Here is a 19,775-nt window from a genome sequence, read left to right on the forward strand (position 1 = left end):
CTTTTATCTGAATTAAACTCCCATCTGCCACTTCTTAGCCCATTGGCCCATCTGATCAAGATTCCGTTGTACTCTGAGATAACCTTCTTCGCTATCCACTACACCTTCGATTTTGGTGTCATCTGCAAACTTATTAACAATATCTCCTATCTTCACATCCAAATCATTTCTATAAATGATGAAAAGCAGTGGACCCAGCACTGATTCTTGTGGCACACCACTGGTCACAGGCCTCCAGTCTGAAAAGCAACCCTCCAACATCACCTCTGCCTTCTATCTTTTGAGCCAGTTCAGTATCCAAATGCTGGTTCTCTCTGTATTCCATGTAATCTAACTTTGCTGACCAGTCTATCATAAGGAACCTTGTCGAATGCCTAACTGAAGTTACATCTACTGCTCTGTCTTCATCAGTCCTCTTCGTTACTTCTTCAGAAATCTCAATCAAGTTCATGAGACATGATTTTCTAAGCACAAAGCCATGTTGGCTATCCTTAATTAGTCTTTGCCTTTCCAAATACATGTAAATCCAGTCTCTCAGTATTCCTCCAACAACTTGCCCATCATTATGTCAGGCTCACTGGTCTATAGTTCCCTGGCTTGTCCTTACCGCCCTTCTTAAATAGTGGCACCTCATTAGCCAATCTCCAGTCTTCCGGTACCTCACCTGTGACTATCGATGACACAGATGTCTCAGCAAAACGCTCAGTAATCACTTCTCTAGCTTCCCGCAGAGTTCTAGGGTACACCTGATCAGGTCCTTGGGATTTATCCACCTTTATGCATTTTGAGACGACCAGCACTTCCTCCTCTGTAATTTGGATATTTTTCAAGATATCACCATCTATTTCCCCACATTCTGTATCTTCGATGTCCTTCTCCACAGTAAACACTGATGCAAAATAAAGGTGTACCCTTAATCTATAAAGATTCCCCAGTATAGGTTCTCAGTCTGTCTGAGATCTTGTGTAAACCTAAGGTTGAAGTCCAGAGCAAATTTTGTTAAAGACTGGTTCTATGATCGTTGAAACAGCTGTTTCACTGTTGACCTGCATTTGAGCCAGATGTTTGTTTTGATTTTGGTGTTGCAAAGCAATTCAGCTGTTACAAACCAGGTATAGATGCTTTTGCATGATTATGTTATTAATCCAGTATACCAAATGATGTCTCAGCATCTCATTAAGGGTTAAACCAAAGTCCTATGCCTCTGCCAGTGGTCTTAACCTCGTCAAAAATTCCGATATAGATTGCTGTTGTTCTCAAATTGCTGAGTAAAAATGTTAGTGACTCAGAATTAGAGGGGGCTTAGGTCCATAATATTCCTTCACTAGATCTGTCAACTCTTGAAAGGTTTTAGTATCTGGTGCCTCAGGGAAAGTTAGGCTCCAAAATCTCTGCGGGTCCACATGCTGTCAGGAGAAATTCTCGTTGCTTTTCATCTGCCTCCGTCTCATTTGCCTGGAAAAATAATGGATTCTTTCCACAGACTGCCCACTCTTTGGCAGAATCGAACGTGTCAAGCTTCGCGAATAATGGCAGGATGCCAGAAATGCTTACCCTAACTCCCTCAGTCCAAAGATATGCAAATTAGTTGGCTGTACTAAATTGCCCATACTATCAAGGGATGTGTAGGCGAGGTGGATTAGCCATGGGATTTGCAGGGTCACAGAGATAGGTGGGTCTGTGTGGGATTAATCCTGAGATGATTACCGTTTGCGGTTCTGCTTTACAATGTATTCCTCAGCAAAATCTCTTTATTTGTCATACCTATGTCGTTTGTAGCTAAATGGACTACAACAACTGGATCCTCCTCTCTCCAGTCCCACCCACACCCCACCCCTATCCAAGTCCCTCTCCAGCCCAGAAGAAATATCTTGCCTTGACACCAGGTAGGCAGTACAGCCGTTGGGACTGTTTTTGCTGTGGTGAACATTTATCTATTCCCCTAACAATGCTTTCCGATATTACTGCTACATTTCTCTCTTAGTGGGGTATTTGAATGACACGTTAGACCACAGTGCTGTGGTCAGTACACTGAACCTCCCTGCCACCTTTGCCCTTGCCCACACTAGAGACAAGAACATTGTGTTTGTTTTTGGGCAAGCACATTGGATGAGGCTTCTCCTGCTGGACACTTTATCTTTCACTGTATAGAATGCAGGCTCTAAAATTCCTTTTCTAAATTTCTCCATCCCTTTAGTTCCCCACCTATCTCTCCTCTCTCCGCATACCCCCCCAGCCCACTTTGGTTACTTGCCCTAATCTCTGGCCGTCTTCGTTAGCTGTCAGTTTTTACCTGATTAGACTCCTGTAAAGTACCATGGGCCCATTAGTGCAAGTGGCTGTTGATCAGTTTGGAGGGGGAGAATTTATTTGTTTTGTAAGTGTACCATGTAGTTTCTCTCTCTCAGGATTTTCATTTGGGGAGTTTAAATTTAAATGGGCTGGGGGTATCCTGGATTGTAAGCATTAAATACCAATCTGTACTTGTTGGATGTGTCTCTGGGATGACCATTGTTTGCAAATCTACAGTTACCTTCTCCTATTACCTCCTCTTCATTGGATATTGAGCTCAGCATTTATACCTACACTACTGCAAGATTGTCAATTGGAAAGTGTGATCTAGTGTCATTGTTCTAATACTTTGTTTCTTGTTAAGTCTGTATTGACCGTTGTCTCACACACTCTTTGTTTCTGTTTCTGACTCTCTCTGTGACTCTCCTCCCCCACCCCAACCATTTCCTGATATTCATTTTTCTATTCCCCTCCTGAAAAATAGTGTAGAAATATAGTTGTCCCATCTGATACAAACACAACATATGGGTGCTGAGCTCCATCCAGTACTGTGGTCAGTTCCCATGTTAGTTTTAGCAGATATTAGGAGAGTCTTGGCTTGACCTGATCTGATCAGATGACGATATCCATGTGAATGTTTGACAGTAGCCAACTGAGTGAGATTTTTGCTGCTCATGGTTTGGACCAGAAAGTATGGTGTTAATTGATACTGATCCTCCACTCGGCCCAGCTGACTATACCTAGGACCTTCTGGTTTCCGTGGCTTGAAACAGTTAAGTTGTAATGACTGTTATCTCTTGGTTTGTACAGTAAGATAGAATATGATTAGTTTTTTCGTGGTTGCTCCAATATAGTTTCTAATCTGTTATTTTTTTTCTTTCACAGACGAGATTTTATAATTTACCAGGAACCAAATAGACCACCTGCCCGTGTTACTGAAAATGGATTCCCTGACACAGTAAGTTCTCAGAAAAACTGGTGAAGTCATTTGCAGTGATTCTAAATGGAGATACAAGAAAATTACATCGTAAATCAACTCCAGAGATATGAGCATATATTCAAAGTTGTTGTCCTTTGGATAAGGTGTTAAAACTGTTATCCCTTCTCTCTTTTGAACACGTGTGAAAGATTCAGTGACATTGTTTTATGAAGACCAGTAGAATTTACCTCAGTATCCTGGCAAATGTTTATCTAAAATCATTTGAAACCGATTTATATGGTTATGAACTCATAGTTGTTTTTACAAGTTTACAGTATTCCAACTGACAGTTGCATGTCAGAAATGTGTCATTGCTTCAGAAATATATACTTTTGGCTGTAAAGTGCTTTGAAAGTTCCTGAGTTTGTGCAAGACCCCTAGGCAGATATAATTACGTTATTTCCAAATATTTACTGCTTAGAAGTCAGTTTTAAAAAAACGTTTGCGTTATTGAGACAATTGAAGTATCAGTGATTTGTACAGCTGCGACCGAATACAACACTCGAAAGCTGTACTTTTCTTTAAACTACTGAACTAAAGTATTACTGTATCACAAGCTTGATCTCCCATTTGATTGTTTGCAGAGCTTCCCATCGCATACCTTAAAACCATGTCGATAACTAACATCATCCATCTCCATCCCTGCCTTAGCTTGTCTGTTGTTGAAACCCTCATCCACGCCTTTGTTATCTCTCAACATGATTTTTAAATATTATTCTGATCAGCCTTCTGCCATCTACCCTCCGCAACCTTGAGCTCATTCAAATTCCTACAGACCGTTTCCAAACTTGCACCAAGACAGCCTGTGTGTGGAGCTGCAGGAGATGGGGGGAGATACAAAATGAGTATGTTTGCATCAATGTTTACTGTGGAGAAAGACATGGAAGATATAATGTGGGGAAATAGATGGTGACATCTTGAGAAATGTCCATATTACAGAGGAGGAGGTGCTGGATGTCTTGAAACGCATAAATCCCCAGGACCTTATCAGATGTACCCTAGAACTGGGTGGGAAGATAGCAAAGTGGTTGGTGGGCCTCTTGCTGAGATGTTTGTATCATCGATAATCAAAGCTGAAGTACCAGAAGCCTGGAGGTTAGCTAATGTGGTGCCACTATTTAAGAAAGGTGGTAAGGAAAAGCCGGGAACTATGGACTGGTGAGCCTGTCATTGGTTGGTGGGCAAGTTGTTGGAGGGAATCGTGAGGGACAGGATTTACATGAATTTGGAAGGGCAAGGACTGATTAGGGATAGTCATTGTGACTTTGTGCGTGGGAAATCATGTTTCATGAACTTGATTGGGTTTTTTGTAGAAGTAACAGAGGATTGGTGAGGGCGGAGCGGTGGATGTGATCTATGTGGACTTCAGTAAGGCATTCAACAAGGTTCCTCATGGTAGACTGGTGAACAAGGCTAGATCTCATGGAATATAGGGAGAACTAGCCATTTGGATACAGAACTGACGCGTAGGTAGAAGACAAACGGTGGTAGTGGAGGAGGGTTGTTTTTCAGACTGGAGGCCTGTGACCAGTGGTGTGCCACAAGGATCAGTGCTGGGTCGACTGTTTTTTGTCATTTATGTAAATGATTTGGATGTGAACATAGATGGTGTAGTAAGTAAGTTGCGGATGACACCAAAAAGGTGTAGTGAACAGCGAAGAAGGGTTACTTCAGAGTACAACGGGATCTTGATCAGATGGGCCATTGGGCTGAGGTGTGGCAGATGGAGTTTAATTTAGATAAATGTGAGGTGCGGCATTTTGGAAAAGCAAATTGTAGCAGCATTTATACACCTAATAGTAAGGTCTTGGGGAGTGTTGCTGACCAAAGAGACCTTGGAGTACAGATTCATAGTTCCTTGAAGGTGGAGTCGCAGTTAGAAAGGATAGTGAAGAAGCATTTGGTATGCTTTCTTTCATTGGTCAGAGTATTGAGTACAGGAGTTGGGAGGTCATGTTGCGGCTGTACAGGACATTGGTTAGGCCACTGTTGGAATATTATGTGAAATTCTGGTCTCCTTCCTATTGGAAAGATGTTGTGAAACTTGAAAGGGTTCAGAAAAGATTGACAAGGATGTTGCCGGGGTTGGAGGATTTGAGCTACAGGGAGAGGCTGAACAGGCTGGGGCTGTTTTCCCTGGAGCGTCAGAGTTTGAGGGGTGACCTTATCGAGGTTTATAAAATCATGAGGGGCATGGGTAGCGTAGGTAGACTCGGTCTTTTCCCTGGGGTGGGCAAGTTCAGAACCAGATGGCATAGATTTTGGGTGAGAGGGGAAAGATTTAAAAGGGACCTAAGGGGCAACTTCTTCACACACAGAGTGGTACGTGTATGGAATGGGCTGCCATGGGAAGTGGTGGAGGCTGGTACAATTTCAGCATTTAAAAGGCATCTGGATGGGTATATTTATAAGAAGGGTTTGGAGGGATATGGGCCAAGTGCTGGCAAATGGGACTCGATTAGGTTAGAATATCTGGTCGGCATGGATGAGTTGAAATCGAAGGGCCTGTTTCATGCTGTACATCTCTACGACTGAGTAAGGGATTCCATGATCCTGTGAAGTTCTTTTCACCCAACATCTCTGTACTTACTAGTCTACCTTGGTTGTACAATGCTCGATTTAAATATTTTTAGCCTTGTTTCCAAACCTGTAATAGATCACCAACTAGATCTCCAAACTGTATGTTTTCGATTCTTATACAGTCCAGATTTTCATTGCACAAATTTGAAATGACTTGCTGCTCACTGTTCTAGTCTTAGTATCTGGGACAAAGACAGAAGTTGCTGGGAAAGCTTGGAAGGTTTGGCAGCATCTGTGAAGGGAAATCAAAGTTAATGGTTCAGGTCTGGTGACCCTTCCTCCGATCCTTTTCCAGTAACTTCTGTTTTTGTTTCTGATTTACAGCATCCGCAGCTCTTTCGGTTTTTATTTTCCTAGTATCTGGAATTTGCTCCAGGCGTCTGTGTGGCTTACTTTCCTCCTTTTTAAAGATTCTCTTTAAAAGCTGCTTCTTGAACCAAGCTACGTTTGATCATCTGACCTTAGATTTGGTCAGACCTTTGTGAATTACCAGAGGTGAAATTTTAAATGTTTTGACATTGTTACATCCTGCACCAGAATGCTTTTGTACTCTGTCCTGACCTCTAACACTTTAAAGAAATGTCTGGAAGTAATTGAATGGTGAGTATCTTCTGTTGAGAGAAGCCCCTCCACAAATAACTATGATAGCTATAAACTTATCTATTACAGGTTTTAATGTAAATAATACGTTTAAACACAATCTGTCATTTCATATATACTTTCTTCAGTGGCTGGAACCAATGTTATCAATGATCTGGCTTTATTTGTTCAGTAATGAAGAGATGCTGAATGATTCACTGGAGGTCGGGGTCTCAGCTTGAATCTGGTTTCAGGGTTGCTGCTCAAGCGAATAGACATAAAACTCGAAGCATCTCTGAAAGATGGTAGATTTTGGATTGTAGCAGGAAATCACAATTCAAATAAAAATAAACAATACATTCCTGGAATGGTATTATCACTTAGCTTTTGGTATTGTGCACTAAACTGTAAAACTAACCTAAACTTAACCTTTTAAGTGCCCCATATGCAAAGCATTTTATAAACCCAAGGACAAGAGTTTTTTGGGTGGCAGTGTTTTCCACTCTGCTAGTCCAAAAGTTGAATATGAACTCATTCCAGTTGTGGCAGTCCCAAGGAGCATTAGTTGACTGGATTTGGACATCGATAGCAACCTGCTGATGTCCAAAGATGATAATAGTAAGACTAACTGGACCATTTATTTTCTCAACTTCCATTTAGATCCTTTTATGCTTTTCAAATGGAAATCATTATGATAGTGTCTATCCTAAGACATTTGTGGATGCTGCAGCCATTTGCCAGTGTAAGTATTCTGATTTTAATTTGCAAATTCATTTTATTGTCTATAATTTGCAACAGGGCGAAAGTGAGTACTACAGATGGTGGAGATTACAGTCGAGAGTGTGGTGCTGGAAAAGTACAGCAGGTCAGGCAGCATCTGAGGAGCAGGAAAATCGGCATTTCGGGCAAAAGCCCTTCATTCCTGATGAAGGGCTTTTGCCTGAAACGCCGATTTTTCTTGCTCCTTGGATGTTGCCTGACCTGCTGTGCTTTTCCAGCACTATACTCAACTATAATTTGCAACAGACTATTCAAAACTGCCGATGTTACATCACTTTTTAAAAATGTGCAAGATTTTTTGAAATGTCTCATTTAAATGGAGTTTTAGCTTTTGCATATGTATCCTTCCCTCCAACTGATTCTCTAGATTGTTAGAGACAGAGTGAGAAAGAACTGCCGAAATGCTTACCTCCTTCACAGCTGCCCATAACCAGAGAATTTTAAGATGTGTCTGTGTGTTTTCACTCCTGAGTGTGATGATTTGAATAACCAGCTTTTCTTTTTATGAAAAATATTGTCTGTGAAGCTTAATTAATTGAAACCAAAAAAAGATGAATAATTAACTGAACCAAAAAAAAATTAATGATTCATGAGTCTATCTTGTTTTGTAAGAGGTTCATTGTAAATCTAATGATGGAAATTTGTTATCTCACCTGAAGTGCAGCTGGGTGAACTGAAGATCTGAAGCCATATGCTTCTTGATGAGAGAGACTTTATGTAGGTCACTGTCATTTTCTTAGGGTCTCATCACCAAAGGACTGTTTAGCTGTTTGCTGGACTCAAAAGACAGTAGAAACGGTGACTTTATGATTTTTAAATCTTCAGATCTTTCTAAGAGACAAAAAAACCCTGCAGATGCTGGAATCCAAAACAGACAGGCAGGAGGCTGGGAGAACACGGCAAGCCAGGCAGCATCAGGAGGTGGAGAAGTGGACGTTTCTAGTGTAACCCTTCAGGACTCTGAAAAAGGGTTACGTCGACTTCTTCACCTCCTGATGCTGCCTGGCTTGCTGTGTTCTCCCAGACTCTTGCCTGTCAGATCTTTCTAAGGCACAGATGTTGCTACCACTTGGTTTTCTGTAACAGGCCTTATTAAATCACAAATAATTGGTATGTAGTGAACAAATGATAGGAAAGGCACATGGAATGTTGTGATTTAGTGCAACGGGAAAGGATGTTTTGATACAATTATATAATGTGTTGATGTGGCCATATCTAGAGTTGGGCCTGTAACCATTGGGGTTTAGAAGAATGAGAGGTGATCTTATTGAATCATGCTAGTCCTTGAGGAGACCTGACAGGATTGATGCTGAAAGAATGTTTTCCCTGTATGAGAGACTAGTATTAGAGGTCCACATAAGGTGGAAATGAGGAAAAATTTGTCTTTTTGACTGGAAAGCAGTGGAGGCCAAATCATTGAATATTTTTGAGGTAGAGACCATTAAATCCTTAACTAACAATGGAGTCATAAGACATCAGCGGTAGGTAAGAAGTGGAGTTGAGGGCACAGTCAGATGAGCAATGATGTTATTAAGTGGCAGAACCGACTTGAATGTGTTTAAAAAAAAATCTTGTTCCTAATTCCCTTATTTGTATGTTATAAAAATTGCCTCTTTCAAAGATGGCTGCAATTGCATAGTCAGTACAGCTCTCTTCGTGACCAAATTCTGTTTCTCAAAGTGCAAACCCAAATTCCAATGTTTTCTCTTTAACCTGTTTTTCTAATCAACCTACTCAGAGATGTTATCTCACACCTCTGGAGTTGGTGGGATTTGAACCCAAGCTTTCCCGTCCAGGAGTAGCGACACTATCACTGTGCTACAAGAGGGCCCAGGTTAGCTGTGTTAATTTTTAAAAAAAATTATCGAACCTATTTTCTAATCAACCTGTTCAGAGATGTATTACCTACCTCTGGAGTAGGTATGTGTTGAACCCAGGTCTGGGGAGCCAGGAGTAGAAAGACTTTTTCGCAAAAGGGCCCTGCAAACCTACATTAATTGATTCTCTCAGTGACTTAAGTAGTTGATTAGCTTGTTGGCATAGCTTCATCCACAGTTTTGTTTTTGGGATGTGTAGCTAACACCTTTGAGTGGAATGCATTTTTAGCACAAAGCCAGACATTGAGTCAGTTCTTTGGTTAGTTTCTTGAATACATAGAACAGGTCATCTGGCTGCTAGTGGTCATCTCTTTGGAGCACTTTGGATTGACTACTTCATTGGAAAATGGATGAAGACTCATACTGAATAAAGTTTTTGATTTAAAAGTTTTGAATTTGACATGCCTTTTAAAGGGAATAACAGTATAGAGTCATAGCGTCACACAGTGCGGAAACAGATCCTTTGGTTCAACTAGTCCACCCCCACCAGTTCCCAAACTAAACTAGTGCCACTTTCCTGCTTTTGGGCCATATCCCTCAAAACCTTTTGTATTCATGTACTTATCCAAATATCTTATAAACGTAACTGAACCTACATCCAGCACTCCCTCTGGCAGGTCATTCCACACACCAATCATTCTCTGTGTTTTTTAAAAAAAGGTTGCCCTTTATATCCTTTTTAAAACTTTCTCCTCTCCCATAAGGGACCTCCATAAGGTCACCCCTCAACCTCCAACGCTCCAGGGAAAGGAGTCCCAGGCTTTCCAGCCTGTTTTCATAACTGAGACTCTCCATTCCTGGCAACATCCTGGTAAATCTTTTCTGAACCCTCTCCAATTTAATAACATCCTTCCCATAGCGTGGTGACTAGAACTGCACACAGTACTCCAGAAGAGGCCTCACCAGTGCCCAGCACAACCTGTATACTCCTATATTTAAAGGTCTAAGCAATGAAGGCAAGCATGCTAAATGTCTTCTTAACCACACTCTCTATCTGTGACACAAATTTCAAAGAATTATGTACCCGAACCCCTAGGTCTTTGTTCTAAACAGCACTACCCAAGGCCTTACCATTAATTGTATAACTGCCCCCTTGTTTGTTTTAACTAAATGCAATACCTCGCATGTATCCAAATTAAACTCCATTTTCCATTAAACTCCTTAGCCCATTGACCTAATTGATCACGATCTCTTTGTAATCTTAGATAACCTTGTTCATAGTCCACTATACCACCAATTTTGGTGTCATTCGCAAACCTACTATCCCATGCCTTCTATATTTTCATCAAAATTGTTTATATAAATGACAGACAGAAGTGGATCCGTTACCATTCTCTGTGGAGTACTCCTGGTCACAGGCTTCCAGTCTGAAAAACAACTCGCCCCTGTCTCTGACCGTGAAGCCAAGTTTGTATCCAATTGGCAAGCTCGCCCTGAATCCCATATGATCTAACTTTATTAATTAGAACCATTTGACAAAGGCTTTATTGAAGTCCATGTAAACAACATCTACGCTCTGAAATCATCAACCTGTTTGGTTACTTGCTCAAAAACACAATCAAGTTTGTGAGACATGATTTCCCTCACAAAATCATGCTGACTATCCCTAATCAGTCCATGTCGCTCCAATGCATGTAAATCCAATCTTTCCGAATCGCTTCCAATAACTTACCCACACCAATGTCAGGATTGTTCCTAGTCTTCTCTTTACATCCTTGCTTAAGTAAAGGTACAACATTAGCCACCCTTCAGTCCTCTGACATCTCACCCGTGGTTATAGATGAAACAAATATTTCTGCTAGGGGCACCGCAATTTCTACCCAACTTCCCATAACATCCTGGGATATACCTGATCAGGTCCCATAGTTTAATCCACCTTTTCTGCTTTCTAAGACTTCATCTTCTGTAATGTTAAACTGTTTTCAAAATATTAATATTTATTTTCCTGAGTTCTCTAGCCTCTATTTCTTTCTCCAAAGTAAAAACTGATGCAAAATATTTATTTAGTATCTTTGCCATCTCCTGAGGTTCAGCACATAGAAGACTTTGTTGATCTTTAGGGGACCCTATTCGCTGTCTCGTTGCACTTTTGCTCTTAAAGTACTTGCAGAATTTCTCCGGATTATTATTATTAACCTTATCTGCCAAGGCAATCTCTTTGCCCTCCTACAATGTCCCTACAATCTTTATACTCTTCAAAAGATTAACTTCATCCTAGTTGTCTCTGTCTAATATATGATTCTTTCTTATTCTTGACAAGAACCTCAATGTATTCATCCATTGTTCCCTATTCTTACCAACCTTACCCCTTTACTCTAACAGGAACATAATGCGTCTGAACTCTTTATCACACTTTTGAAAACCTGCCACTTGTCAGTTGTCCCTTTACCTGTGAACAGTTTACTCAATCAACATTTGCAAGTTCTTGTCTCATACTATTAAAACTTGTCTGACTCCAAGTAAGAACTTTAACTTTTATGGAAGGCTTGTCCTTTTCCATAGCTCTTTTAAAACTAATAGAATTATGATCACTCGTCCCAAAGTGCTCCTACTAACACTTCAGTCACTTTGCCCTTTGATACCTTTTGTTTCTTCATTTAGATAGCCTGCTTAGAAAACTGGTTGCGCATTGCAAGTGACCACAAAGTATCAATATATGGTTCAAGGAAAGGAATCTTGCTCTGTTACTTGATGCGCGAAAAAGGTATCTGTTACGTAACTGGTCACAGAGTATATTAATTCTGATGACCGTGATGCCGAGTAAAAGCAGGTCACATTTGGAACTTCAAACAACTTTAAATCTTAAAAATGACATGAAAAGGCTGGAAAGGATGGCTCCCCAAGGTCAGCAGACTGTCGTGAATTAGAACCTGTCTCTTGGAGATGGAAAAAGCAGGCTGAAGTGAGTTGGTAACTTTCCCTGAAACTAATCAAAAACGAGTTTTGAGAAGATTTGTAGCTCTGGTTGAGGTTTTGGATGTAGGTTTGCTCACTGAGCTGAAAATTCCTGCTTTCTATATATATGTTTGGGTTTCTTTGGATTGGTGATGTCATTTCCTGTGGTGGAAAAATAGAAAGCAGGAATTTTCAGCATTGCTTCTCATGAGGCCCACTGAAGATGTTACCTAGTAAGGTAACAAAACGTCTGGAAATGAACCTTTCAGCTCAGTGAGCAAACCTACATCCAAAACTAATAGCTGATTTGACTCTCTAATTCCAAAGCAAATACACTACAAAAACCCACAACAAATTGTAGAACCTGAGTGAATCTAATTCCTTATTCGGAAAGGAGCTTAAATGTATGGAAATTCACAGATTGAGATTGCCGTGTTTTTATCTGTTTTTTATAAATAATAAAGGACCATATTTCTTTGTCAGGACTATAAATTGCAGTGGAAGTTGGACTACTATTTGGTTGAGATACCAGAAGAGCTTTGCAACTTGAAAATCAGCCCCTGCATTTTTTTGTGTTGTGTAATGAAGTTTTGCTTTTTTTGAAGCAGTGAGATAGTGAATTTGAGACTGAGTGCCACTGTGAGGGTTTGTGTTAAGGAAATTCTGCCTGTAGGCAGAGTGTTAATAGCTGTAAGTGCCAGGCAAGCAGCGAGCGGAACATCCAAAGTCTGCTATTAGAAAGCTTCCATCATTTTCTTGCACATTCCCTCCTGCGCTGTACCTCTCATGCTCTCTCTCTGTCTGATGAAAAAGGCAGAAAGACCAAGAAAGCTTGAGAGAGTCATAGAGATGTACAGCACGGAAACAGACCCTTTGGTCCAACACGTCCGTGCCGACTAGATATCCTCACCTAATCTAGTCCCATTTGCCAGCACTTGGCCCACATCCCTCTAAACCCTTCCTACTCAATGCTGCAATTGTGCCAATCTCCACCACTATCTCTGGCAGCTCATTCCATACACACACCACCCTCTGTGAAAATGCTGCCCCTTAAGTGCCTTTCAAATCTTTCCCCTCTCACCCAAAACCTATGCCCTCTAGTTCTGGACTCCCCCCACCCCAGGGAAAAGACCTTGTTTATTTACCCTATCCATTCCCCTCAGGATTTTATAAACCTCTATAGGGTCACCCCTCAGCTTCCAACACTCCAAGGATAACAGCCCCAGCCTGTTCAGCCTGTTCAGCCTCTCCCTATAGCTCAAATCCTCCAACCCTGGCAACATCCTTGTAAATCTTTTCTGAACCCTTTCAAGTTTCACAACATCCTTCCGAAAGGAAGGAGCTCAGAATTGCATACAGTATTCCAAAAGTGGCCTAACCAATGTCCTGTACAGCTGCAACATGACCTCCCAACTCTTGTACTTAATGCTCTGACCAATAGAGGAAAGCATACCAAGCACCTTCTTCACTAGCCTGTCTACCTGGGACTCCATGTTCAAGGAGCTATGAACTGCACTCCAAGGTCTCTTTGTTCAGCAATACTCCCAGGACCTTACCATTAATTGTACAAATCCTACCCCGATTTGCCTTTCCAAAATCCAGCACCTCACATTTATCTAAACTAAACTCCATCTGCCACTCCTTGGCCCATTGGCTCATCTGATCAAGATCCCGTTGTACTCTGAGGTAACCTTCTTCGCTGTCCACGATACCTTCGGTTTTGGTGTCATCTGCAAGCTTACTAACTATACCTGCTATGTTCACATCAAACATAATTTTTGATTGAGAGAGACAATTCTGAGGTAGTAAAAGACCAAGATTGAAATGAAGAAGCAGCAGCAGCACCCTACAGGCAACAGTACGTCATTGCTGAAATCCAAATGACTGTGAGAAAATAACTTCCATAGTTGTAGGCTGGACTTTTGATCTTTTGAAATTTTGTTCATCCTCACTATGTCCTTTTTCCAGTCTGCCTTGTCCATGTGTTTGGGTTTTTGAGGGGTATGGTAGTGTGTTAAAAATCCCTTTTACTGCTCTTGTTAAAGTCATGTATTTAACAATAAATAGTTTTTATGTTTCTGTTGAAACATGGTGTGAATTGCTTTTGTCCTGAGTAGCAGTTCTGCAAATTGGTTATTTCGATGGTCTCATTGGGACTCTGTAAAAAATTGGGGCACAGTTACCAGCACACTGTTCCTGGTTAAGTTGTGACAAAATCAGCTAAGAGCTGTTTGCAGTTCGTCATGTGTCACGAGTTAGATAGAGAACCAGACTGTAGCTGCGGTTCGGGCATGTCTGCCTCATAAATAGTCACAACCACTTACTTCACGAATTCTACAAACTTTGGCAGGGTCATCTGGCTGGTGGACACTAGTCGGCCCAATTGTATAACTTCAGGATTTCATATAATTTCAGGATATTATATGTGAAAGAGTAAACTAAAACCTGACTTTGTTTTGCAGCCATTTTATATGAAATGCTTTATCAGAACGTATTTAAGGTTGACATTCGTGCAATAATGCCTGCAGTGCTGGATGCAAACAGTGAAATCAATGAGGAACACTTCAATGACAGTGAAAATTCGGATTCTGATGTAGAAATAGAAATGATTGGGTAAGCCATCAAATTTTACACTAGTTTTACTGTCAACTCCATGAATTCTGTCCAATGGAAGGAAAATCAGACAGTGATACAAGCATATGTGCAAAACCTGAAATCAGAACCAAATTTTGTTACCAGATGGAAATCAATACAGTGGGCCAAATTACAGCATTTTTTGAATAAAATTTGAAATTCTTTCTTGTGCTGCATTTTCTTCGGTTTCATTTGACAGCGTTGAACCCAGATGGTAGGAAATGGTTAATGGTGATTGCATTCTAGTTCTCTCTGTTGTGTTCTCCTACTCTTCCCTTCTTCTCTCAACACAAGCTCCACCACTCCCTGACAGATTAGATTAGTTTAGATTACTTAGTGTGGAATTAGGCCCTTCGGCCCAACAAGTCCACACCGACCCTCCGAAGAGGAACCCACCCAGACCCATTCCCCTACATTTACCCCTTCACCTAACATTATGGGCAATTTAGCATGACCAATTCACCTAACCTGCACATTTTTGGACTGTGGGAGGAAACCGGAGCACCCGGAGGAAACCCAAGCAGAATGTGCAAACTCCACACAGACACTTGCAGTTCATTCTCTCCCTTCCACCCCTTTTTTCTCTCTCTCTCAATGGAAATGTGTGTCTCTCTCTCTCGCTGTGTGTGTCTCTCTCTCCTCCCACACCCTCTCTCTCTCCTCCCACACCCTCTCTTTTCCCCCTTCCCCCTCTCTTGCCTCCCCTCTGTTGCCCCTTTGCCTCCCCTCCCCCCCCCCTCCCTACCTCTCCCTCACACTCTGAGTTCAGGACATATGCACAAAACCCAGCACTCTGAGATGCCATAATCTGGTTGAGCTTTCAAAATTAGCATCCTGCCTGCACAAGTAATCTTGAAGAAGAGCAGGGCATTATCCCTCAACAGCATTACAAATACAGATTATGTGATCACGTTGCTGTTTGTAGGAACTTTTATTGCACATCTTGGCTGCAGTTTTTCCTAGGTTACAACAACGATACACTGCAAAAATACTTCACTGCATAAAATGCTTTCTAATGTCTGGTGGTTGTGAAAACTGCCATATAAATGCAAGTCTTCTTTCATTGACCTGTTCCCAAATTTCATTCCATTTGGTTTCACCATATCTGCATCTTTTGTGAATGACGTTATCAGGAGTGGTACATGGTGAGCTAGATGGAGTCTTGTCTTATTTCTTCTAAAAGTTCTTATTTTAAATCTACTGGTTGCAACTTTATACCTCCTAGATATCAGGCTAGTTCTGAATCCACTGAAGCAGACTCTCACTAATTAATAATATTCCTTTTTTTTTTCCCCTGGAGAAATCTTCTGTGGTTATGCTTTAGTTAATTTCGCATCCCAAAATCTATCTCTGCAGTAAAACACAGATGATTTGATTTTAAAACTTCTGAAGTCCTGTGTGCCCATCTGAGGTGGACTCTGCTCTGAGTTTTATGTTTGACAAAAGAATCGGGAGGAAACCTCAATAATCTTGTGTGAGCTGGATTCTAGAAGCCAGAAGGAAAAAAAATTGCATGCTAGTTCCTGGCTTTACTCACTTTTAGATTTGGACTTTAATCTTTGTCTTGATTACTGATTTTCTGCAATTGTACGTCAATCTTTTCCTTAGTCTCGTTTTCTTGGAAAGATTACTTAATGTCACTCGCACTCTATGTCCATGTAATTCTCATTGTTTAATTTAAAAACGTAGAGAATGAATAAAATATGCTTGATTAAAGACAGGACTATGACACATGCTGGTTTAACATAAAGACCCTTTGGGGTTAACAATACATATACCTCCTTAATTGGGAATGAAGCATGCTGGCGCTTTTTTCATTAAATTAATTGCCAGTGAGAATCAAAAGAGAAAATTTCAAAGCTGATTTGCAAAAAAATACCTTACAGATTCTTTTTTAACATCTCATACATAGGTAGAGATGGTTACTTGTTATTTACAGTTCATTGCTTTAATGTTGATTTCCTGCACAATAAGAGCTATTAGCTTGCATTTCTAACAGAATTGTTACTATAGTGACCGTTATTTCAACCTTGTTAACCTGTGAGCTTTAGTTTGAAAAGCCCAGTATCCATGGCAGCTCATTAGGAACTATCACCTACAGATCCTGTTAATGGGCAAGAACACCCTGATTCATGGAAGGTGATCATATGGAAGCTAATTAGATTCTCATACTTTTTTTAAAAAAAACTGTCTTCTTTACTTGAAAGAGTGTTAATGCAACAGCTTTTTGCAATTTAACATTGACTTAAAAATAAATCTTGGGGAGTCCTCTTGTGGCATGGCGGTGATGTTACTATCCATGGACTGAGAGATCTTGGATTCAAGTCTCATCTGTTCCAGGACTGCGTAATAACATCTTTGAATAGGTTGATTAGAAAAATAAGTCAATGTTTTAAAAAAAAAAGCAATCCGGCTGGTTGGATGATATTGGTAGATCCAACCTTTTTGCAATGATTTTGATTAGATTCCCTACAGTATGGAAACAGGCCCTTCAGCCCAACATGTCCACACCGACCCTCCGAAGAGTAACCCACCCAGACCCATTCCCCGACCCTGACTAATGCACCTAATGCTATGAGCAATTTAGCATGGCCAATTCACCTGGCCTGCAAATCTTTGGACTGTGGGAGGAAACCGGAGCACCTAGAGGAAACCCATGCAGACATGGGGAGAATGTGCAAACTCCACACAGACAGTTGCCCGGGTCCCTGGCATTGTGAGGCAGCATTGCTAACCACTGAGCCAGCATGCTGCCCTTGGTGCTTTGCCATGGTGATACTTCGTGAAAGAGTGAACACCAGCATTGTACAAATGTGTTTACTTGTAGACTTTCAATATCTTTTTAAAAATTAAATCTTCCATGGTCTCAGTTTTAATATTTCCCAGATCATTCCCGTGTAATTTTGCTGCTGTCTTATGATTCAAAGATATCTAGATTATGGCATAACTGTACACTTCATTTTCACATCTTTTAACAGGGGCAAAACTGCCAATGAGCGTGATGTGACTGGATTCAAGTCCCAGTCATGTAATAAAGTCCTAAAGGTAATCTATAAATGATGGGATATTGAAAATGTTGATGTGTGTAAACATGTAATGCTTACCTGAAATAAGTGCATACATCTGTAGGGATGCCTGAACACAGAAACTTCTAACCCAGTGACGTGGATGTATCTGAGGCAGCGAGACAATTGTATACATGCCTGGACAGTTTTAACTTGTGTAAATGCTTTTTTGTTTTAAACCAGAAATCTTTTACTCCTCACTGAGGGAACACATTCAGATCATATATGTTAGTAAATACCGTCAAATGACATTATTACAAAATTGGCAACAGACAAGTTGGTTTTGTTAAGGTTCTTAATGTATGCAATCTCTGTCTGAAACAGGAAGGCAGATTGTTATGACTTTATTTGTAATAACCACTATGTGGTCAATGAATTGGAAAATGTATTCCACCAAAACTTTAAGAGGGCCATTCTTTTGGCATGTCCAGAGACCTCAACAAACTGACGTAAAGTTCTAATCTTCCTTTGTTAGACATGATCAGCAGCAAATTGTTTTTGGTTAAGATTGACTGTCACTTGTTGGTTTCTTTTGTCCCTTGTACAAAGTGCAGACCAGTGAATGGATATGTGCCTCCATCTTTGCTATTATCTTGGCTGACACAGCTAACTTTAGCCTGATCTGAGTTCTAAATGCAACTTGTGTCAGGAAAGCGTTGTGTCAAGGTTGTACCAATCTCTGGCAATTGATGGATGTGTGGTTACTTTAATAATTTAGCAATGGCAGTGGGGGGGGGGGTGTGGAAGAAGTGTCAGCCAAGATAATAGCAAAGATGGAGGCACACTTAAACATGCAATGCAGATTATTTTGAGGCTTCTAGCCAGATTAAAATACCAGACTGGGATCAGGTTGGCAGGTTCTATCTGACTTAAATCCTGGCAATTTGTGGATTGGCACTCATTTCCTGATGCCATTACTTTTTTTTCTTGCTCATCTCCTTCCCCCACCATGTTAAAAAATCACTCTAATGGGAACATAATCCCAACAGTCCTACAATACAATGCAGAGTGAATCCTAACCACCCTGATCAGGAAGGAGAAGTTGTTTGGAAATCAGTGTGCCATTCCTGTGGGCGTTTCAGAATAACTGTCAAAAGCTTGATGTTGGAAATTCTCCGATCAGGAATTTATGAAATCAGAACTGTTGAAGTGGATAGCACAGATACATTTAAGGGGGAAATGGTTCAATGCATATGGGGAAATAAATAGTAGAACATGCTAATAGGATGAGAACAGGTTCAAGTGGTCTCTAACATTGGCACAGATCAGTTGGGTGGTATGGCTTTTGACAACGTAAGACAAAACTAATGAGCAACCTTTTGAAAGATTGTTTTGTTGCCTAATTTTTAACCAAATGATAGAAAGTAAGCAGATGATGGATGAGATTCTCCTCCAATGCTGAGGTAAAACAAATGATATCCGATCAGCTGTTGTGTACAGCATTTGATTTTTTTTTGTGTGTGTTTGCAATGGAACTAAATACTGGCTGCTGCAGAGAACAGACAGCTCGTGTACTTATTATCAACTTTGTGTCATCACCCACGATAAATTTCTATAAAGCTACAAGCTTTAATGTGCAGACAGACCTTTGAAGCATTGCAAACGTGTGTTTATTATCTTTTGTTCTCAGAAACAGCAAATGAAAAGTGAAAGTTCTACCCATGTGACCCTTCCAAGAAAGGTCCTCCAAGCATTCAACCCAAACATTTATAGAAATATTGAGTATGAAGTTTGGCAGAAAATGGAGCAAGGTGAGTGGCTTACGTCATATTCAACTTTTTCATTGAGTTGGCTAGTTCATTGCTGTCATTAATGATTTATATTCAAACTGTACTTTGCAGCACAGCAGAAGAAAGATTATTCTATTGCTGCTGGGATGCAGTATGCTGTTGGGGACAAATGTAAGGTAAGCATTGCTGCATCATGATTATTTTTGTTTTAGCTTTGTTACTCAAGAATTATGGCGATACTGTTTAACACTGTACCTTTTGCCATCTCACTGGGACAGAAAGTCTGTGTCACGGGTATCATCAATGTGTGCCTGGAAGTGGCACCCATTTCACCAGGTAGTTTATTGTGTTGCTGCTGATATCA

The 19,775-nt window shown here is 40.6% G+C and overlaps 1 protein-coding gene across 1 annotated transcript in view; it reads left to right on the plus strand.

The window, feature by feature from the left end:
• otud4 (OTU deubiquitinase 4) overlaps window positions 1-19,775 on the plus strand; it is a 108,402-nt gene that overhangs the window by 45,568 nt on the left and 43,059 nt on the right. Inside the window, exons 5-10 of the mRNA XM_043699024.2 lie at window positions 3,178-3,250; window positions 7,091-7,172; window positions 14,445-14,595; window positions 17,595-17,661; window positions 19,312-19,432; window positions 19,523-19,587. Of these exons, the coding sequence (XP_043554959.2) occupies window positions 3,178-3,250; window positions 7,091-7,172; window positions 14,445-14,595; window positions 17,595-17,661; window positions 19,312-19,432; window positions 19,523-19,587 (559 nt within the window). The remainder of the gene's footprint in view (window positions 1-3,177; window positions 3,251-7,090; window positions 7,173-14,444; window positions 14,596-17,594; window positions 17,662-19,311; window positions 19,433-19,522; window positions 19,588-19,775) is intronic.

Source organism: Chiloscyllium plagiosum, unplaced genomic scaffold, assembly GCF_037043375.1.
Source record: "Chiloscyllium plagiosum isolate Xiang-an unplaced genomic scaffold, Cpla_swu_hap1 HiC_scaffold_1, whole genome shotgun sequence".
NCBI lineage: Eukaryota > Metazoa > Chordata > Chondrichthyes > Orectolobiformes > Hemiscylliidae > Chiloscyllium > Chiloscyllium plagiosum.